The 24,031-nt window shown below is 37.6% G+C and overlaps 1 protein-coding gene across 1 annotated transcript in view; it reads right to left on the bottom strand.

Annotated features, from left to right (window-relative positions):
• Window positions 1–24,031, bottom strand: part of LRP1 (LDL receptor protein 1) — a 744,558-nt gene that overhangs the window by 476,708 nt on the left and 243,819 nt on the right. Inside the window, exons 31-33 of the mRNA XM_068228249.1 lie at window positions 22,563–22,736; window positions 20,012–20,152; window positions 810–941 (exon numbers count right to left, since the gene is read on the bottom strand). Coding sequence (XP_068084350.1) covers window positions 810–941; window positions 20,012–20,152; window positions 22,563–22,736 — 447 coding nt within the window. The remainder of the gene's footprint in view (window positions 1–809; window positions 942–20,011; window positions 20,153–22,562; window positions 22,737–24,031) is intronic.

The following is a 24,031-nucleotide window of genomic DNA, read 5'->3' as shown; positions in this document are numbered from 1 at the left end:
AAACACTGAATAATGCTGTTAAAATTATTAAGGTAGAGGGCTGAATCCTCGAATGTAGGAAATGCTGACTGTTCACTACTTCATGATCAGAAGCAAAAACAATGGCAAAGCCTATCAAAACCATAGAAAGAAATTGTTCACCACCACACAAACCAAAATACCCTTAAGAATTTGTACATGATGCCTGTAGGCTGTCATAATCTTTGAGAGAATAAATCCTTCAACATGACAAATTCTTTGGTTATCTTTATACAAGATTCCCCATTTTATGAAAGGTAATTGCTGGTTTATAATGAAAATTGTTAAACTGAAGAGATATTTTATTCACTTCCTTGTTGTATAACATCTGGGTAGTTTATGGCAGAAAAGGACTATGATAATACTGTATTTCATTAATTTACTTCTTTAAGTATCATAAATGTAGATCTTCAAAATTTTCATGAATATTAATAGGAATGAAATGATTACTAACAGTGTATCTTCACTAGCATACATATGGATAATACTGTAGCAACTGACATCGCACCTATTCAACAAAGTGCGATAACAAACGAGTAATATACTGATGTGCTGTTAAAAGATACAAATTATTAAATTATACAAAAGTAATTTATAAATATTTCTAATAAAGGAAATTCATAATGTTAAGTGGTTTGGTTGTTAACTGCTCTAGCAATTTTAAATGCCACTGAAATTTCAGAATATCCTTAATAAATAATAAAAATTTCAGTACAGACAAATAGGTGTATTTAACATGTAACATACAAACAGTACATAATAAACACCCGAACAGTGGGAACAGAACTAACCTGTCAGCCAGTCGATAGGAATGCTATCCATGGATTCGAAGTGTTTAACAACCACCTCTCGACCAGTTCCATCACGTCGGATTCTTGTTATTGAGCCATGGTCACTGTCAGCCCAATATAAGTAGTCATCAGCTGATGATAATAGTAAGAATAATTTGCATTACTATCATCATTATGGTATTTCATACATATACCAGCTATTCTGAAGGTGACTAAACAAATATAAGAGCCCTTCATCATAACAGTGTGTCTGCTTGAAATAATCATACAATGCGAACATGCAATTATCAAAAATTATTGTTAACAAATCACATTAGAAAGCCGAAATATTAATTCAAAAGTGTTTGGCTACAGTGTCAAAACATGATATAATTTGTAAAAAGAGAAGCATTGCACAAACTACTAAAGGTAATACAAGATATTAAAATGTTTGTAAACCATTTTGGTAACCCTGTAATTGAAAATAGAACTATTTGGTTATTATATGGAGCCAGAGAATGATGAGAGATGCAATACTTAGGACATCACATGGTGACATAGTTGTCAAGAACTAATAAACACAATTAATTCTAAAACAACTTAGTATAAAATTCAGACTAACAGTTGATAAATTGCAGCTTTAAATTGAATAAGCTGCTCACTTTGACACACTCTAGTGTTTCAAGAACATATTTTACATTCAAAAGTTATTTGAAAAAAAGAAAACCTTCTATCAACGCCTTTTCCACTTAGGCCTCAAAAAGCCACACACTCCTTTCTAGATAGGAGCAAGAGTCACTGTGGAGACAAGGATAGAGAGATTTCTGTGATACTGCTACACCTAAAGCTGCTAATACACCACAGACTGCAATATCACATTTGTTCAATGACTGTGCATGTGGTTCAGAAGAAAGAAGACATACAGTATTTCTGAGAATACAGAAACATAAATCACATTATTCATTAAATGGTTCACCTTTTACTGCTTGTTAAAAAATAAAAATTCAACAATCAGAACACTCTTCTACAAAGGTAACTGAAGTTGCTTACTACACATATGATATTGTAGCCTCAAACTTGTTCCCATGGCAACATTTGAGGTTACATCATCCTACATCTTTCCCCGTTTTATTACATCATCTTTCATTTGGTCCAACCAACTCCTCCTGGGACAACTGACTTGTCTTTTTCCAGGCAGCATCCTCTCTAAGTACTGTCTGGGAATCCGTGTCTTCTGTGTTCGCTTTACATGGCCAAAACCATTTCAGCTGTGCAGTTCTCAGTCTTTCCTCCATTATAGAGTTCACCTGCATATCCCTTCTGATGTAATCATTCCTGATTCTATCCTTTCATCTTCTACATAGATGATGTTGGAAACTTCATTTCACAGGATTGTAAATTACTAATCTCATGTATTTAATAAACAGCTCTCCAAGGCGTTCATCAACTGGTAGGAGGTATTATTTGAATGCTGTCCTGTTAGGCTCTTAACACATTGACGAAGGGGCCCGAACGGAGGCTGCTACCCCATGTAAATTGGATAGTTCAAGCTTCCAAGAAAGAAATTACAATGCTGCACTCAAACTACTGTAAATCGAAATGTATTCAAGATACTGACCTCAAGCTTGGAACATGTACTCACTCCGTTTCTTTGTAGTCTGTACGTTGTGATACTTTTCAGAGCAATACCGCCTGTGGCTCCACTTAATAGTCTTTCTAAGCACAGTGTAGTATGAATGCCATGTTTGTGCCATTCGTGTACTCATTGTTTTGAACGATGCAAGAATTTCTCTTTACGGCTACTCCCTGTTTAGTGTTAACCGTTAATCATTACAAATACCTAATTCACTGTCACTCAGTACCTATTATAACCAGTCTGTACATAATTAACCACAATTATTGGTAGCCGTCGCCAACTGAATACACCGCAACATGTTGACATCTGCACTGGAGCTCCAGGGAATAGCTCTGCATATCCAACATTATTTTGTTAAATACATTAAGTTTAAAGAAAGAAAGATGCAGCGATAATTTATATTCCATGACTACACCATTTGGAACTCATAATCTCGCCCACAATTTCATCAATAATCAAGAAATACAAGGTGCATAAAAGCGAGAATTCATGTTGCCCGTCAGCTACTGTCGGCTGTCATCTACTGTCAGCTGATAAACTATGAGAATTCTCAGGGCTCATCACCCATGTGGCACATCAGATAATGAATCTGCCTATAAATGTTGCCATGGGCATGCCATCTTGTACAATGATTCTCGGCGTGTAAGAACGCCCACCTACAGTATATACGAAGTTTACATGGCTACAATTGAAAAAAAAATACATCAACACTAAAATCTACAATCCTTCTACTCCATAACATGATTGAAAGTAGTTACAATTATAGTCAACAAATAGCACAACAAGCTACTGTACAAACAATGCCTGTGCGTAAAACGGAGATCTCTGTGGCCCGTCAACAACCGCTGACTGCAGTACTACGGGGATCTCTGGGGCCGGTCGCCAATGTGTTAAAAGAACTGCCTTGCCCCAGACTAGATTCTGCACATGGTATATGAAGTTGGATCCTGTGCACACTCTATTCTGTACTTCCAGTTTAACATTCCCATTATTGGAGACAACAATTCCAAGACTTTTCACACATTCAATTCTCTCTCCTTCAGGTGTGAAGTTACACTGAGGGAATGTTTTCACTGCCACTGTCTTTCGCTTACTCACAGTTAACTTTCACTAAACTTACTGCTCCAACAATCCAACCTCCTCTGTACCTCCTGCTCTGTCTCTCCCCAGATGGCAACATCATCAAAAAAAAAAAAAGAAACACACTCAAATCTTCAGCATCCCAGCATCTACTGCTGTAATTTCCTTGATAATTATAATCATGAGTGTGATGAAAGGTAATGGAGAAAGTGAACTGCCTAGTTGTGCTCCTTCTTCGTTTGAAACCACTCTGATCTGCCATTTCCCTCTTGTACACTGCTCTCAAAACTTTCATATCTACCATTTCATACTTGAATACTCATACTGCCCTCACAATCTTCATACAACATCTCAATCCTCCAAATTAGAGATTATGGAACCTTTAGTTTTTCTAGGCTCTCCCATATTTTACTTCTTGGCATGCTGCCATATGCTTTTTCTAAGTCCAAAAACACAATAATTAGGTCTTTCTCTCTTTCCCAGTACTTTTCCATTATCTGTCTAATGGCAAAGTTCTATTGTACCTCTATTGCATCTGAAACCAAGTTTGTGTTCTGCTATTGCTCTTGATCTCCTCTCCATTGTTTTTTCCAATATCCTGAGTCAGTGTGACAGCAGGGTAATCCACCTAAAGTTGGTACACTTCCCCCTACTTCCTTCAAAAAAAAAAAGCATAATCAGCCCTTTCTTCTAATCATCAGGCATTTTAGTATCTTTCCATATTGGCCCTAGTGTTCAGTGGAGTCATTGCATACTATGTATTCCTGCTCTTTTTACCATATATGTTTTCAATCTACATGCTCCTAATGACTTTCCTCCTCACAGCACACTTTCTCTTTTTGTGCATTTAATAGCACTCACTTTTTCCTAAGGTTTAACAAATTCACAGATCTTTTCTTCTTCCTCCCCATTCAGCAACTTGTCAAAATTAGTCTTCATCTACCTTCTTATCCCTTCTGCATTCCTAACAATGGGCTTATCTTCTGTTTCAATTGCTTTAATATTATCTCTGTCTGACCTTATACTCCATATACTCCATACAACATTTTCTGTTTCCTTTTACAGTCCTCTTCTAGTTTTGTTGTAAATGTCTCCCAACGCTTGATTTTTTCTTCCTTCACAATTCTCTTTACAAATAGTTTCCTATTTCTCTATTCTTCTTCACAGTTTGCTATTTTTTTTAACATCCTATGGAATAGCCTTTTTCACTCGTTGATTCCACCAACTAGTTTTCTCCTTTACTCTCCCTCCAGTTTGACCATACACTTTTACTGCACAGTTAACTAAGGTTGTTTTAACTAAGTTCCATTCCTCAATTGCATTTTGTGTTCCATTTCTTGGTAACTTCTGCAATACTAGGTTTCAAAAGGCCTTCCTATTTTCTTCTTTATATCTTCTCCTTTATTTTGGATATTTTCATTGTACCTGAGGTATGTGTAACCTTGTAATATACTTCAGCCGCTGGGAGCCTATGGTCACTGTATAAACACTCCCTAGAAAAAACTTTGTAACTCACTCCTTCTCCAATTACTTTATTTGTTATCATATAATCCATAACTGTTTTAGATCTACAATCCCAGCTGTATCTAGCTATCTTATGACTGTCTTATTTCTTGAAGAAAATGTTCTCATTTCTTACAGAGAAGTGTAGGATGTTCAACCTCCATATCTCTCACTCCATACTCAGAAGGGTCCTTCTCTACGCCAGATCTATCTTCTCCAACTTAAGCATTGAAATACCCAATTAGCATGATGTTATCTTCTTGTACTTGGTCTTCCAGGTCTTCAAGAAACTTTTCCTTCTTGTCAACATTGAATTTTTGTTGTGGGACATATACTTTGTTGTAGGAATCTAGATAGCTCTCCCTTCAACAACACAAAGGGTATGGGTGGTAGACAAGAAGAAGAGGAAGGAAGGGGAGAAGCTGTGAAAGTCAGGTGAAGGAAATTGAGGGCCAAGGAAACTAGTCAGGGGGAGTGTTCAGGAGAGATATTGATAAGGAATCTGTATGAGTCCCTGCAGGTAGAACAGCAGAGGGAAGATGAACAAGGAAGGTAAGAGAAAATGGAAAGACAGGGAAGGGAAACATACAGTAGATGATAGGTAGAGGGAGGTGGAACAGGATGGTGGAAGGGAGGAAAGGGAGGAGGAAGTAGGTACTGGAGCCATCAGGGAAGATAGGGGAAATCAGGAGGAGAGGATATCTAACGAGTTGAGTACGATTAAGGTTCTGGTCAAGGGGGACTGCACTGCACTGTTAGGCAAAAGATGAAAGTGTGTGGAAGAATGTGATCCACGATAGAATGTAAACAAGTGATAGGGAATATGCCACCTGGGCAAGCTACCTAAGTGCATATCAGTGGTGATAGATTGATTGGATTGACTGACTGATTGAGGAACAGATTTGTCTAGACTTACTGCAGCTTCAATGACTCGTTCATTTACAAAGAATAATAATACTTTATTAACGGTAATACCATTTTACATAACAGTAGAGAAACAAACAAAACAGAACACAATAAAAAGAAAGTTCAATGGAATATAAGTAGAAAAATATGTACAGATATATACACAGGTTATATTACAAGTAAGCACAGGAAAGTAATAATCAATTCTGGAGATTATGTAAGTGATTTCTGAATTTTGACAATGAGTAGTTAAATAATTATATCAATATCCACTTTGTTTAGAGATCTTGACATTCGTTCGATTGGCCCACTGAATGTGTAGTTAGTTCTATGCCAATTTGTAGACAATGTATTCTTGAACTTCGTGCGTCTGTCTGGTACATGTATGTTAATTTTGCAATGAGTTGTGGACAATTCACCAAGGAATTAAGCAATTTAAAAATGAAGAGTGTATCCAATAATTCACGGCGTTGTGACAGGCTATGCAGATTTAAGGACTGTTGTAGGGATGTATAATCAACATTATCATATGAGAATCCTGCTCTAAATGAATATAGACGAAGAAATTTATGTTGTACTGAATCTAATCTCTGGATAGAGGTCTGATGAGAAGGGCTCCAAACAGGTGTACAGTATTCTAGTATAGGGCATACCATAGACACAGACAGCAATCGATAGGTAGCTAAGTTTGAAAATTCTCTAGAATATCTAGTAATGCAACATAATCTTTGAAATGCTTTCTTACAAATATTTTCAATATGTTCATTAAACGATAGGTTATAACTGAATAATACACCAAGGTCATTAACTTGTGAAACGGGAGTTAGAATGTTGTTATTACTAAATTTGTACTGAAATGATATTTTCTTCTTGTTTAAAAAAAATTATATTATTTTACATTTCTCATGATTAAGTTTCAACCCATTTTAAATACAGTACTTTACAAGATTATGTAAATCATCTTGAAGTTTTAAACAATCGAGTGGACAATTAATTTGCATAAACATTTTTGCACCGTCAGCAAACAAAACCAATTCAGAATTCTTAAGTATATTTTTAATGTCATTTATGTACAGAGTAAAAAGTAAGGGTGCAAGGTGAGACCCTTGAGGAACTCCATTGGTAACAATAACAGGCGCAGAAAAATGATTCCTTATTTTAACAATCTGCAGGCGATTTTTGATATACAATTCAAACCATGAGAGGAGAGGCCCATTAATTCCGTAGCCCGTTAGTTTTTGCAGCAAGATATCGTGCTCGGCAATATCAAAAGCTTTTGAGAAGTCTGTATAAATGCAGTCCACTTGGGAGTGGTTCTCTATTGCATCCAAAAGGAACTGATAGAATAAAAGAAGAATGCTATAGGTTGACCGTCCTCAAAAGAATCCATGTTGTTCATCAAATGATAATGTTTCTAAGGAGAGGTGTGATTTTGTCAAGAATTATTGAGTCAAAAATCTTGGAAATATAAGAAATTATAACTGGTCTATATTGTTTTATGTCAGTTTTATCACCAATTTTGGAAACTGGACTAACAAATCCTTTCTTCCATTCCACTGGAAAAACGCCTTGGTTTAATGATAAGTTGAACAGATAAAAGAGTGCTTCACATAAAATAAATGAGCAGTACTTGAGCAGGTAAGTTGAAACACCATAAGGTCCTACAGTTTTCTTTAATTCCAGAGATATCAGTTTGTTGTAAATTTCTGCCTTACTAATGTTTATAACTTATAGATTGACAGAGAAAGGGTAATCATATGACATACTACTACTACTATTCTGATAAGAAGAATAAACAGATGAAATGTGGTTAGCAAAAAGATAGACAATATTTTCTCCAGTATCTGCTGTAACTTCATTAAGATGCATTGTTGAAGGAATATTATTACATGACCTTTCAGAACTTAGATATTGCCAGAATTTCTGTGGATTGGAAGTAATACTTCGTTCACAGTTGTAGACATACATTGTATAGCAAGATTTAGATTCAGGCTTGCATTCATTTCTTAATTTCGAGAAATGCTGATAATCACTATTGAGACCTGATATTTTGTATCGCTTCTGTGCTTTCTTCTTTTCAATAATCAGTGACTTCAATTTATAATTAAACCATGCCATAATGTAGTAATGAATAGAAGGTTTCTACTGCTTTATTAATTGATACATTTTGAAACATCACCTTCCAGCTGAACTGTGACAGATAATAATTTAGTCCATTATATTCACCATTTAAAAAGTCAAAATAAAAACTTTCAGCAGGCAAGGAATTTTATAGCTCATTTATAGGTAAAGAAATCTCTAATGCTGGGTGGTGCCTATCGATGGGGACAATGCTTTCATTACAATCTACATTTTGTATTATATTTCTGATATAAGTTATACTTTCTAAATCATTTTCTGTATCACCTGTAGAAATCTGCCTAAACCATGTAGTATGAAGGATTTGGTGGAAGCCAATGAATGTGCAATCTCGACAGTTGAATACTGGAGAGACAAAGTGTAAATAGAGTATTTGTAAATATATTGAAGTGATTTCGGACACGGACAAATAAATAAAACTTCAATGGACCTGGAGTTACTGAAAACCAAATTAAGAAAGTGATTCAGAAAATTTGGGATAGCATTAAACTGATTTAAACAGAGATAAGAAAAAGTGTCTATAACTAAACTGGACTGCATAGTGTGGTTACCTTCTGACATAAGGCCAGAAGATATTTCTTCATTTACTATCCAATTAGGATGTGGTAGATTGTAGTCACCAACAATGAGCAATAAACGGTTGTCAAGATTTGACATAATTTTTTCAACAGCACTGCAATGTTCGAAATATTTTTGGACAGGAGACTTTGGTGGAATGTATACAGCACCAATGATTAATTTTGTGGTTTTAAAAGTCAGGGACACACACAACTGTTCAAATGTGTTAATGCATGGTATCAGAGTAGGTTTAAACCTCTTGTTAATACAGATCAACCCCCCATGAGATGCCTTCATAGTTGTTAAAGAAGACCTATCGCATCTGAAAATTGAATACGTTTCGAGTCTGAGTTCCATATCACTAATTTCATCATTTAAGTTTGTTTCGGTTAATACCATGAAGTCATAGTCAGCTAAACATGAAGAAATTTTAAGTTCAGTTAGTTTGCTTAGAAGTCCATTTACATTTTGATAGTATCCTCTAAAGTGTTAAACTAAACTTTTTATTGATGTCTTTGGTGCTTTCTTAGTATTGTGTATCTGATCTCTGTGAAATGAATCCCTATCTACATTTTGTATTATATTCCTGATATACTTTCTAAATCATTTTCTGTATCACTTAAGTTTTTGGCATTAGGATTAGCATCCCCCCTCATTTTCGTAATTAGTTTCCCGAGAGCATTCTACTAGATATTCTATTGAGAAGTTTACCAAACTTAGAGGTTCCTTTTCTATTAAAGTGTAGCCCATCTTTTCTAAAATCGCTACCTCTAAGCCAACTATTAGCATCGACAAAAAGGACATCTCCATTACGGCATAACCAGTCAAGAGTGGAGTTTACAGCACCTATATAGCGATAATCAACATCATAATATCAAAGAAAAATTAATGTTTATTTATTCCACCTATTCAATACATAAAAAGTGATTTTAAATTATAGGGACATGTTTCGCCCTTTATTTAAGGGCATCTTCAGCCTAAACCTCAATCTGAAAGATAAAAAATCAGGATCCTGATTGTTCTTAATTGTGGTTGACTTTTTAAAAATAAATTACAAATGAATGTGAGGATGATGTAGGAAATAGACGTAATTTATACACTTTCTTGAATGACCTTATCTAAAAATGTGGTAACAAGATGCATATTGGTAGTTCTGTAAGAACACAAATTGCTACGTTGAATCTTGTAAAGCGGCGCCCTGTGTTGGTTGAGGGCGTTAGAGATAAGTTTGGAACCTAAACAGTTCAAACGTCAGAATAATAATGAAGAATGTTGCTGATTACTCCAAGTGGAGTTTAAATACATTTTAAAGCTAGTAATGAGACGTTCCTGCCGCTCACTCAAATTATGCTGTAGGGGCGAGGGAAATGCTTGATACTTTAAGTGGGGTTTATAATAACATATAAAGTAGTTAGATTGTTGTAAATCTCGTGTGAAGAGGTAAATCTGTAGTCTTCTTAAAGCACGAGTGAAGAGGAGTGCTCAATGGTAAGCAGCTGTGTTAAATATTAGCTGGAAGGAGCGACTGTAGCTTCTTGTGTAGAGTCGAAAGGGAAATTTGGTTTGAAGTCTCTTAGTAATGTTAAATTGGTTAATGTAAAGTTGAGTTGTACAATTCAATACGGACCAAAATATGAGAATTATAACATGTAATCAACATCATGCCGATATAAAACGCCACTGAAACAAAGCTTTGCCGCTGGAAACCTCCTTTGTATTGCAGTAATAAGCCTATCAGTTTCGACCATTATGTCACTAGGTGTTGAGAAATTATGAAGGTCATTTGTGCCAATATGAACTATCAGGGCTTCAGGATTTTCTTTAATACTGTCACTGTTTACATGTTCTGTAAGTTGACCCACTCATATGCATGGATAGCAGTACGCAATTCCATTTTCAACTTCAGGTCCAACATTTCTTATTGAGTCCCCCGCTATTACTGTATGGGCTTGTTTATGTACCGGTCGCCGACGGGATTTTTTTTTTCTTTTCGACTCTGCAGCTGACTCATGTTCTATATTTGCCTCATGATCATTAGATTCTAACACTTGAAAACTGTTTCATGTCACTAAATTATTATTTAAAGAGTCTTTAAATGCAACATGTTTCCGATTAGGCCTAACATTCTTCGACTTAACCTCTTTAAAATCATTTTTGTATTGTCTTGGCATTTCAACATTATTTTGTTTAAAGTTCTTCAATTCCAACAGAGCATTTTCTAGATCCGTTGATAACATTTTAATTATTTCATCTTTGAATGAGAGTTCAAGTCCGCCTCTGTGGTGTAGTGGTTAGCGTGATTAGCTGCCACCCCTGGAGGCCCGGGTTCGATTCCCAGCTCTGCCACGAAAATTTGAAAAGTGGTACGAGGGCTGGAACGGGGTCCACTCAGCCTCGGGAGGTCAACTGAGTAGAGGTGGGTTCGATTCCCACCTCAGCCATCCTGGAAGGGGTTTTCCGTGGTTTCCCACTTCTCCTCCAGGCGAATGCCGGGATGGTACCTAACTTAAGGCCATGGCCACTTCCTTCCCTCTTCCTTGCCTATCCCTTCCAATCTTCCCATCCCTCCACAAGGCCCCTGTTCAGCATAGCAGGTTAGGCCGCCTGGGCGAGGTACTGGTCATACTCCCCAATTGTATTCCCCGACCAAGAGTCTGAAGCTCCAGGACACTGCCCTTGAGGCGGTAGAGGTGGGATCCCTCGCTAAGTCCGAGGGAAAAACCGAACCTGGAGGGTAAACAGATGATGATGATGATGATGATGATGATGATGATGATGATGATGATGATGATGAGAGTTCAAGTTCCAGATCTCTTATTCTAAACCTCAAATACGAGGAGTCCAAAGTGAGGTTATCGGAAACGAGATCACCTACCAGATCCGACACTTCGCTACCAAACGTATTCTTAAATATGCACTCATAAGAGGCATAAAGACTATTAAGACTAGCATTACTTCTGTGAACAGATCTCAGAGAATTAGAGTAGGTAAAGCTTTATCTGACCCTGTAATAATTAAGAGGGGAATTCCTCAAGGCAGTATTATCGGGCCTTTATGTTTTCTTATATATATAATGATATGAGTAAAGGAGTGGAATCGGAGGTAAGGCTTTTTGCGGATGATGTTATTCTCTATAGAGTGATAAATAAGTTACAAGATTGTGAGCAACTGCAACGTGACCTCGAAAATGTTGTGAGATGGACAGCAGGCAATGGTATGTTGATAAACGGGGTTAAAAGTCAGATTGTGAGTTTCACAAATAGGAAAAGTCCTCTCAATTTTAATTACTGCATTGATGGGGTGAAAGTTCCTTTTGGGGATCATTGTAAGTATCTACGTGTTAATATAAGGAAAGGTCTTCATTGGGGTAATCACATAAATGGGATTGTAAATAAATGGTACAGATCTCTGCACATGGTTATGAGGGTGTTTAGGGGTTGTAGTAAGGATGTAAAGGAGAGGGCATATAAGTCTCTGGTAAGACCCCAACTAGAGTATGGTTCCAGTGTATGGGACCCTCACCAGGATTACCTGATTCAAGAACTGGAAAAAATCCAAAGAAAAGCAGCTCGATTTGTTCTGGGTGATTTCCGACAAAAGAGTAGCATTACAAAAATGTTGCAATGTTTGGGTTGGGAAGAATTGAGAGAAAGAAGAAGAGCTGCTCGACTAAGTGGTATGTTTCAAGTAACTATTCTCATTTTGGTTCCGTATTGAAGTTGACGTATGTCTCAAACATTTTAACCTATAATTTATAAGTTTAGAATGACTCCATATATGTATTATTTTTAAGATTGATATATGCTGATGATGCCCGTAAGGAGGCTGAAACATGCACCATTGACTTTTATGTATCATGTATAAAAATTTTTACCATATGAAATAGTGGATCATATTGTATTGTATTGAACAGGTGGACTTATAATATTGTAATAATATTTGAGACATAAGTGGTATGTTCCGAGCTGTCAGCGGAGAGATGGCGTGGAATGACATTAGTAGACGAATAAGTTTGAATGGCGTTTATAAAAGTAGGAAAGATCACAATATGAAGATAAAGTTGGAATTCAAGAGGACAAACTGGGGCAAATATTCATTTATAGGAAGGGGAGTTAGGGATTGGAATAACTTACCAAGGGAGATGTTCAATCAATTTCCAATTTCTTTGAAATCATTTAGGAAAAGGCTAGGAAAGCAACAGATAGGGAATCTGCCAGCTGGGCAACTGCCCTAAATGCAGATCAGTATTGACTGATTGATTGATTGACTGATTGATTGAACAGATCCATTGCGCTTCATACACATATTATTACCGAACATTTCACCACTTGTAGAAAAAACTAAATCACTGTTTACCGCCATGTTGCTTCAATCCCTTCTATACATTTAGCTGTGTTAGTGTCATTATCTTTGTGCAGCACTGACGCAAGTGTGATAAACAGAAATAACTTGAAAACAATATTCTCTCACCCATGGGTAAATAATGCAAGTATCGAGCTCGAATTATTATTATTATTATTATTATTATTATTATTATTATTATTATTATTATTATTATTATTATTATTATTATTATTATTATTATTTGTAATGTATGGCTATAAAGTGTTTACATCCATTTAGTATTAGTATAATTATTTACATAGTTGAATGATCGCAGTGTTTGTGAGGTTATGTCATGAAACATGTACTGTATACAGACATTTATACGAGTTCAATTAATGTAAAGAACCTGTATATAATTTATTATTACCTGTATATGATGTGTAATCCGCTACAGAATTGTGAAACACACCGTAACATCCAGAAAGGCTCTAGATCGGACGAGATGATGGTAGAATATTCTGTACATTATAACCATGTTGTTAGGCACTAGAGAATTTACGAGAAGGTATTTTTGTAATATATCTTCCTAGAAGCCTGGCCAGGCACCTATATAAAAAGGTGGTCTTGGTGGTAGAGATGAGTATTGTTTAGTAGGAGTTTTACTGGTGAACATGTGTTGTGGTTAGGCTGACATGCCAGATGTAGGCAGTCAGTAGTCATCTATTTCAAGGTTGTAACCTCCATGATTTTGTGATGGGCAGTTGTTAAATTGGCAGCTTGTTGATGTTTATGGAGTGAAGTGTTTTGTTGTGATGGCAGTGATTTAGGTTATGTGCATTTAATTTGTAAATAATTGTAAATAAATCCATGTACACAAGTTGACAGCATTTTGTGTGCGTCATTGTGGATACTTCAACTGGCGACCGTGACAGGACTCTTAGAATCTATTGGACTCGAAAATGAAGAACGACCAAAGGACCGTGGTGATGTTTGAACAGTTAATTTCCTCGATTCAGGCCCAGTCTAAAAACATCGAGGCCCAGTTTGGCAAACTTGAAGAAAACATCGAGGCCCAATTTGGAAAACTCGAGGGAAAAATCGAGACCCAGTTCAAGACTGGATTGACGTCAGCAGAGGGAGCCGAATACCCGATCGCTGGACTTCGTGGGCAGGAGATGGAAGTACAACGCAGCCCGCAGCCATGTTCGATCTGTGAGGAAGTTGTGGGAGAATTCAGCGGGAGCGGCAGTGTCTATCAACCAAGAGCAGACTGCCGAGTCCACCTGCAAGAGAGAACTCTGCGCAATGATATAACACCGCGGGTATTCGAGGCCGAAACTGAGCACAGAACAACACGATGGTGAATTGGCCGTACCAGTATGAGACCAAGAGCAAGGCGCTCGACAGCCGCAGTAAGCTCCACGGAACTGTGAACTGTCCAGGGAGGATGTTCAGCATGAAGCAGAACTAGGGGGAGGCTCGGACGATGTCCCAGGAGATGGAGGCAGCGATGGCAATGACAGCCAGTGGGACCCCCTCTGGGAGATGGAGAACCAATGGGGTCCGAACCGACAACCAACAAACGAGGGTGCCACCTGACCAGAACACTCGTCCTAGCATGAAGCCATGTACCAGTAAGAACACTGAGATCAGCACCCCGGAAAAAGAGGAGACTCAACAGAGCCAAGCCTGAGACATGCGAGCCTGGCCCATGCATCACACCGGTGGACTATGAAGGTTCATGGTCCCTGACAGAACACAAAGGTACGAACGAGGGGAAAGCCAGCGGAGCTTCGAATGCCACGCGAGGACCTGTGGATCATCATCACCAGGAACCAAGACTCCGTCGACTGGACCCAGCGAACCCACCATGGGAAGGTGGTGGCCCCCAATTGAAATGCCTGGCTGCGAACTGTGGACTTCAACAGCGCTAACAGGAGAGCTGTGTGACTGAGGTAGTCTGTGTGTAGTTAACAGTGAGGAACAAGAGAGAGTGACAGACTATGGAAATTGTGTTAGCGGCATCATCTTTGTGAAGCATAAAAGCCACTCTACTCCTTACCACCTCTGATAACATTCTAAAACAACTTGCAACCTCCTTGATTTTGTTCCCTTCCATTTAGTCTCACTCGGCCCTAATAGGGGGGCATGTTCTTGAAATAAATACAATTTTGCTATAGAAAAAAAAAGTATTGATATTTATTAAACAATTCTCCTTTACATGAAAGCCTATACCTTAAAATACTTTTCAACGTAAGTTCCAAGCACATTAAGGCACTTGTCATATCATGAAATGAGCTTCTGAATTCCAACCTCATAGAAATCTGTCACCTGATGTGCCAGCCACTGCAGCACAATCGTTTTTATGTCATCATCACTGTCATGGCGCTGACCTCCTAAATGCTTTTTCAAGTGCAGAACAAGAGGTAGTCTCTGGGCACTACGGAGGATGATCAAATTGTTCACAACCGAATGAAGCGATGAGGTCTCGAGTTCGATTAGCCGTGTTAGGTCGCGCATTGCCAAGAAGCAAAAGAATGCCCCTTGTGAGCATGCCACATCGTTTGTTTTGGATTGCACAATGTAGTTTACATAAGGTCTCACAATAAATCTCAGCATTTATTATGTCACCCCAATACAAAAAATCTGCAAGCAACACACCCTGCCTATCCCAAAACACAGAGCACATGAGTTTGAGAGCTGAAATTGTTTGCTTGTATACAAGAACATCATTTATCTGGATTAAGTAGGACCGGCACTGATCCAGATTATCAAAAATCCAGATAATCAGGAAAAACTAAAAAAAAAAACAAATACAGTACATGTTATACATTAACATAAGTTGTACAGTAATACCTTTTTTCAACTACACAAGAAATATAAGAACACTTTTCTTACATTTACAACTCTGTTTTATGCACTAAAATAATGTGCGCACTTTTTCCGTTTTACATTTGTATAGCATTTACGCGCAGCATGATCATGAAGACTTATACTAATATTAGTTCTGCCGGTGTGGTTACAGTCTGGGTTCTAAATAGGCCATCAGTTTGTCCAGCTGCATTGTTCCACCTCCATAAGTCACTGTTTCTTGTGATGGAGCGCCGGTTTCATTTTTTAATTCACCATTACTCTCATCATTACCTGCCAAGGAACAAGAGGCAATAATTTATACATCTGTCATTATATCGTAGCCTGAATTACAGCCATTTTTCAACCAGTCATTTACGTCATTCACATCTACGTCCGAGCATCCGGGAATGTGTGCAAATGTGTCAAGAAACTCAGAAGAGTCCACGGTTACCCATTCTCAATTCCATGCGAATGCCCAGACGGTACCTGTGATAGACCGCGGCCGACTTACTTCCAATTCCTGTCCTTAACTATCCTTGGCGGAAAAGACATTCAAGAAGAATCGACCCCGTAAAAGAAATACTGTACGAGTAAAAATGATTTTTTATTATTTTCGATCTGGATAAACCAGAGATCCAGATTAATGAGGGCCGGATGAACGAGGTTCTTGTGTACTTCACTTTCTTGAGTGCTGTTGAGTGTCTCCATTCCATGGATTGCTGTTTTGAGAAAAAAATATATGTATAGTTAAACCACCAAATCAATACACATATTATAATCTAGAAAGATTATTAATGGAATAAGTGTGAATAAGTTTGTGCTGATGATGACTCCAAGAGCTGAAACATGTTCACATTTATTCCATTAATAATCTTTTTAGATTGTAATATGTGTAGAGATTCGGTGGTTTAACTTTTTTTCCCCTTAAGTTATTAGTCAATACACGATTACTTGTAATTGCCATTTTGATTCTGGTGTAATATAAGCCACCCATGTTTCATTGCCAGTGTCAATTTGGCTTAGCAATGCATCACTTTCATTACTGTACTACTCAAGGAAAGTCAAAGCACTGCGTACGCACCTGGTTTTGTGCACCTCTGTCAGCATCCTCGGTATCCAGCGTGAGCAGAACTTCCAGTAACCTAACTGTCCTGACACAATTTAATAAACAACACCCCTTGAAATTTCAGGCAAATCATAACTTAATGACAAAATCATAAAGCATCTGGTTTCTCGAACCTTTTAATCAACTTTTTGCACCAAGTCTTCAGTAATGACAAACAGTTGCCCACTACGCTTCTCGTCCTGGACATTAGTAGGTGTTTGTGGCTAGCCTACAGATGTACGCACTGAGCTGCTTGCTTTGAATGATTGAAGCGTTGCAGTGGCCATATTTAAAAACAGTACTTACTTAAAAACATGCTTTGTGCATATATTCTCCTCTGTTCAATCATCTAGACTATCTCTTCACTCTTGCTTATTAATACAATCACATTTAGGGTTCTCGGTCTCAGTTTGCATTTATAATTAAGTCAGAGTGCTGCGTCTTCCATTGGTTGCATTCCTGCGACACAAGTGAGATCAATATTTTGGTTCAGTATTCATTCATTCAAGGCTTGCTCTTACTCCGAAAGCAACAAAACATTACTCCTCTACTGACTTGTTGGATCTAACATAAAGAAGGATTTTCTCTCAGGGTCTGCTCCATTTGCCTTTGAAGATCCTTCTCCTCCATAAGCAGTGGTTTCCTTCTTCTTTAATCCCAGAAGAGACAAGTTGCCTCACACTGCGCTGTGATACACTGAATGTAGATTAAGATGTATATTAAGATGATTACCAACACCCCTTCTCCTGAAATAAGACGACTCAACCAAATGCAGCTAAAATTCCGGAAGGGAATTGAAGGCCACTACGCTGTATATTCAGCCAAGGACATGGACATACATTGAAAATCCACAGCCTGTTTCCAGTCATTCAACCGGGTCAGGAATGGAATGAATGAAGCCCCCATCTAGCGGCGAGGATTGGAATTGTTCTGGCTGCCGAAGCCTGTCGCACTCCTGTGGGGCAATGGTTCATGAATGACAGATGAAATGAAATGATATTGGAGAGTGTTGCTGGAATGAAAGATGACAGGAAAACCGGAATACCCAGAGAAAAACTTGCCCCACCTCCACTTTGTCAAGCACAAATCTCACATGGAGTAACCAGGATTTAAGCCACGGACCCCAGCGGTGAGAGGCCAGCGTGCTGCCACCTGAGTCACAAAGGCTATACAGTTTTTATATATACATATTGGCATGAAGGAGTTAACGGTGTTTTGAGTACAACTGAAATTGTTTCAGTTGCTCGTTTTCTATGCTCAATGCAGTGGTACCAATTTCCAACAATGTTGTTAATTTTGTTTTGATGGGAGGGGAGGGGGGAGTATTGTTCGTTTAGGCCGACTACGGACCTAATGATTCTTAACTCTACTGGGCTTTTTCCTTAGCCCAGTACTCTCTCATCTTCACACCGTGGGTATCTTTTCATAATGGAGTTAATTTCACCCCTACTCCAAGGTGCAGTTAGTGACAGGAGAAGGTGTGATATTCTGCACAGCATTCTGTACTTATCTCTCTGGGGTCAATTTCTAGGTGTTCTAGGTCTTTTCTAATCAGTCTTCTCTACTTGGTGTTAGCCACTTTCCCTCCAGAGATGGTGATGAAGACCCTTGAGGCAAGTCGCTGTTTGTCCATCCTGACTACTCGAACATAGAAAATTAGTGTCCTCTTCCTCATAGCTTTCGTATTGGTAGAATTCCTTCTTTTTCCTGATTCTGTATTTTTTCCCCATGATTTTTCTCACAATCTCTTGATCCTTCAGGTTCAGTTTTTGGAATTGTCCCTTTCTGACCGTGGTTAAAGCCTTGCAAGGTGTACAGTACCAACAGCCTCATTATGGCGCTGCAGGGTGTGAGTTTGAGGTTAAGGGAGAGAGAATTAGGTCTGCAGATGTTCTTACAGTGGTGGTAAGCTCTCTCCAGCTTGCTCCAAGTCTTCACTGATGTTCGGGGTTATCCACTCTCCAAGATATTTAAATGAGCTGGTCTTTTGTATTACTGTATCCCCCGTGTAATTGGTTTGGGTGCATCTCTGACGTCTGTGATGAACTTCCTTCTGTTGCAGGCGATCCTCACTCCTACTTTACTGCTATGAGGTTCAGGGAGGAGAGTTAGGATGTAGCTCCTTGCACACTGGGTGCGAGGAGTGCAACATAATCCGCGAAAGCCAGGCAGTTGGCTTACGGCTTGTATTTCATGTCACAGATTCTCAACCCAAAGCCATCTGTTTGTGCGTTTGCCCATTCACAAATGACTTTCTCCAGTAGGCAGTTGAAGAGAATTGGACATAATCCATCCCCTTGTCTGATGTTAAAGATGGAATGTAAACATGACTTCTGTTTCATCTTCCCTCAAGGAATTTGATATTTTAGAACAATTAGTGGCCAATGATAGTGACGTTGATGAAGCAAAAACTAACTTGGATGATTTAATAGTGAATTATATAACTGAAAGTGAAGACAGTGATAATAAAAGTGAAACTGGAGGTAGTGATGCTCCTCCAAATCCATGGCATGAGTGGAGCGCTGGTGATCCTGATTTACCTGCGTTCTTATTCAACAAAACAATTTGTGGATATAAGGCATCACGTAGAAACAATCCTTCAACACTGCAATGTAAATATATTTAACGTAACGCGTTAGACTGTTTTGCAGTGTTCCCTTCCTACAGCTGTTCAAAGTGCAGATATTAATTGGATGGATGAAAACTATAACGGTGTAAGTAGCATTTTGTTCATTTCAGAGGAAAAGGCATTTAAACATCTTAACACTCATATAAAGCATGCTATTTGTAGTTATACCATCCATGACTAGAGCCAGAATATTACCGCTATCACTTGTATCTCTTTGCTGGTGGAAAGATACATCCTCCCGGAGTTTCATCCTGCACTTAACTCATTTTTTAAAAAATATCACTTATACCGTTATGGTTTTCATCCATTCAATTAGGAGTGAAACAGGAAGCATATGCTAAGAATAATGGACTTCAAAATGTTAAATGACTGAACAATTCACGTTTCTTTGTCAGAACATGTGTAATCCATTGAAAGGAATAAACAGGTGAATCAAGAGAGCACAAATTTCAACGGTATATTTCTAAATGTTATATATGCTAACTCACCTGCATGGAAATCAATACTCGTAGCGACAGATACTCGAGAAATTGGACCCAGTACATCAGTTATTGTACCATTTGGCTCTTCTTCTAATAACATGCCTTTGATATCTGAAGTCATTGAGTAGAACAGAAACTCTGGGACACCTAAGAGAGTCAAACACATTGCAATCTGTAAATCATAATTTTGACGTAAGCTACATAATTTTGTTCAGAACTTAACTTTAGCACACTCATCCCTACAAAATGCAAACTTGCAGTATGTCTGCTGCAACTCCAGAACAAACATAGCAACTTATTGCATGACTTCAACTTGAAACTTGGCAGTAAGTAAGAATATTGAAGTTTCCAGCAAGCCTCATTTACAATTGAGTAAATTTGATCCAGAGAACAGAGAGCTTCACACAGATCAATGAACTAACATAACATAACAAATAAGACACATGGTCAGGCTTGTAATACTTTGCCACGTAAACATGAAAATGTTTCAACTGTGAAACTCAATTTAGAAGAGAAAACGCAGAGTGAAAGTGAAACAGTACCACCATAACACATGGTAATTCCCTCTAAATTTGACCTTTTGTAAAATCTTCCCAGTCAAGCCACATACAATATTCCACTATACCACTTCTAGCAAATTACAAATATAGAACCATGAGAAACGTTTCCTTAACTGCAGCAAAAATTTAGCTGTATTAGTTATAGTCTTGAAAACAAAAATGGTTAAAATAATGCCACCCAAAATTCATCAATGAATCTAAAGCAGATCTCTTTCATAAAATGAATTAATATTTATTTTGTGTAAATAAGAGTATCCTTAACCATAAATATTCTATTACAATTGCAATTAACCCTTTGATGCTAACCTAAGCAATATTATGTAGCTAAAGATGTTCCCAAGAAATGAAACATGCTCTACAAATAATTAATTTGCTTGAAGCAAATATATAGTATCAAACAGGTGGAAGTGACTTTTATTGATTTAAGGTAAATAAAATTTGATACGGGAAAAGAAGCTGATTTTTTGCAAGAGTGAACTGTGCCAAAGAGACAGAAGCATTCATGATGTGCACTGCCTGTTGGCTATGCAACGTGCCCAACAGCTGTGCCTTTTCAAACACATGTTAGTCGTGTTCAACATGGCGGATAATGAAGTAGAAGTAATAGTGAGTATTTGTGAATAAAGAAAAAAGTTGGAAATGATTATAAGTTAGAAAGAAACAGGGCTAAAGTGTGTAGAAACTTAGGATTAGAGTCTATCAGTGATAAAACAAACAAGGTGGTTCCTGCACAACAGCAAGGTGTTGGATGTGAGTACAATGTGTGATCGGTGGCAGCTAACTTGAGCTGGTGTAATTACCACAACCTTACAAAAACTAAAAAAAGGTTCTATATTACGTGCGTTCTATGCACAAATATTTTAAATTTGGACTGATATGTTGTTTACTTTTTTAAAAATTTATAATCTAAATATATAATATAATACCAAATATATTTTGTCAAGGAACAAGAGACCTACAGTAAACAGGAAATGGTGTTTTTTGGGTAGGTACTGAGTTAGATTGATAGGAAGGCAGATAGACTGATGTAAAGATAGAACAATGCTTTTCCATGATATTTCATAGGTAATTAGCTGGAGGAGAGACAACTTTGCAATATATATGCAGGAGGCTAGACAACTAACCTTACAGAGCAGACACATCTATGAAAATGCAAGATTATTTTGTTCATTTGCAGGTGAAAAAGGCCTAAGGAGATGGTTGAATGATGGAATTACATCCTGTAAATAATTTTCCTAAAGAGTTTGAAATGTATACTATGTGATGGTTAACAGGAATAAATTTCTCATTATTACGGAAAACACAAAACATAAAATATCTCTGTTCCATTCAACTCTGGCATAGCCCACTCTCTCACTCACTGCCTCATTTCCAAAAGCACACTAAATGACACAGAGTTGTGGCTGACAGGCAATGTAAAGAAAAATTAAGTTGCTCTATTTTTATCCACTGTTACAGTTTCAAAAAATATATAAGGAATGATATAAAAAAGTGGACATAGGGAAAAACAAATTTCATAGTGAAAGCTAAAAAGCATGGATGTTTAATATTAACATATCACAGCTTCTGTAAATTTTAATGAATTAAAGCCATATAAGGCAAATTTACATTTAGACATATATTCAAACTTGAAGGTCTATATTCTCGTATTTAGAAAATTCATAACAATTATATATAGCATGAGGTGTTTTCAGTGAACAGTTTCATTTTTTTATTTTTTTAGTGGTTTAAGGCTGCATAGGGATGGGAAAATCCTGGGAATGGGAAGTTAGCAACCATGACTTTAACTAAGGTACAGCCTTACTTACATACCCAGAAAATGTACAGAAATACCACACAATAATCACTTCACAGCCTACCCTGATAGAATGGCCAAGCTGCGTCACTGTATATATGTCAATGATATTAAATCTGAGCAGGTTAAATGGATAGTACTTATAGACTTAATAATAATTAAACTGCAATAATGACAAGAATAACAATAAAATGATACATACCTATACACTGAGTAGGATCATCAGGGCTAGGATTATAGCCAGTGGCACACTGACATACACGATGAGTCTCTGATATTGGCAGGCATAAATGTGAACAGTTACCCTTATTCATCGAGCAAGCATTTTCACCAACCTGCACATTTGGGTCGTAGATTTTTAATGACAATACATTTGCTGTAACAGAGACAATAGATGCATTTTTCAAAAACAATACTAAAAATCAGAAGAATAAATAATCAATCCTAATTTATAATAATAACTGGTTTGACAGAAGGCAGTTTGGGTTTAGGAAAGGTTATTCCACTGAAGCTCAGCTTGTAGGATTTCAGCAAGATATAGCAGATATCCTGGATTCAGGAGGCCAAATGGACTGTACTGCAATTGACCTATCTAAGGCATTTGATAGGGTAGATTATGGAAGACTACTGACAAATATGAGTGCTATTGGACTATAAAAAAGAGTGATTGAATGGGTGACTATATTTCTAGAAAAAAGGAACTCACAGAATTAGAGTAGGCGAACCTTTATCTGACCCTGTAATAATTAAGAGGGGAATTCCTCAAGACAGTATTATTGGACCTTTATGTTTTCTTACATATATCAACGATATGTGTAAAGAAGTGGAATCAGAGATAAGGCTGTTTGCAGATGATGTTATTCTGTACAGAGTAATAAATAAGTTACAAGATTGTGAGCAACTGCAGGGTGACCTCGATAGTGTTGTGAGATGGATGGTGGGCAATGGTATGATGATAAACGGGGTTAAAAGTCAGGTTGTGAGTTTCACAACTAGGAAAAGTCCTCTCAAGTTTTAATTACTGCGTTGATGGGGTGAAAGTTCCTGTTGGGGATCATTGTAAGTACCTAGGTGTTAATATAAGAAAAGACCTTCATTGGGATAATCACATAAATATGATTGTTAATAAAGGGTACAGATCTCTGCACATGATTATGAAGGTATTTAGGGGTTGTAGTAAAGATGTAAAGGAGAGGGCATATAAGTCTCTGGTAAGACCCCAACTAGAGTATGGTTTCAGTGTAAGGGACCCTCACCAGGACTACTTGATTCAAGAACTGGTAAAAAATCCAAAGAAAAGCAGCTCAATTTGTTCTAGGTGATTTCCGACAAAAGAGTAGCGTTACAAAAATGTTGCAAAGTTTGGGCTGGGAAGACTTGGGAGAAAGGAGACGAGCTGCTTGATTAAGTGGTATGTTCCAAGCTGTCAGTGGAGAGATGGCGTGGGAGGACATCAGTAGACGAGTAAGTTTGAGTTGTGTCTTTAAAAGTAGGAACACAATATGAAGATAAAGTTGGAATTCAAGAGGACAAATTGGGGCAAATATTCGTTTATAGGAAGGGGAGTTAGGGATTGGAATAACTTACCAAAGGAGATGTTCAATAATTTTCCAATTTCTTTGGGATCATTTAAAAAAAGGCCAGGAAAACAACAGATAGGGAATCTGCCAC

The sequence above is a fragment of the Anabrus simplex genome, chromosome 6, assembly GCF_040414725.1.
Source record: "Anabrus simplex isolate iqAnaSimp1 chromosome 6, ASM4041472v1, whole genome shotgun sequence".
NCBI classification, from domain to species: Eukaryota; Metazoa; Arthropoda; class Insecta; order Orthoptera; family Tettigoniidae; genus Anabrus; species Anabrus simplex.
Note: the sequence above shows the minus strand (reverse complement) of the source record. Positions and strands in the feature narration are given on the sequence as shown.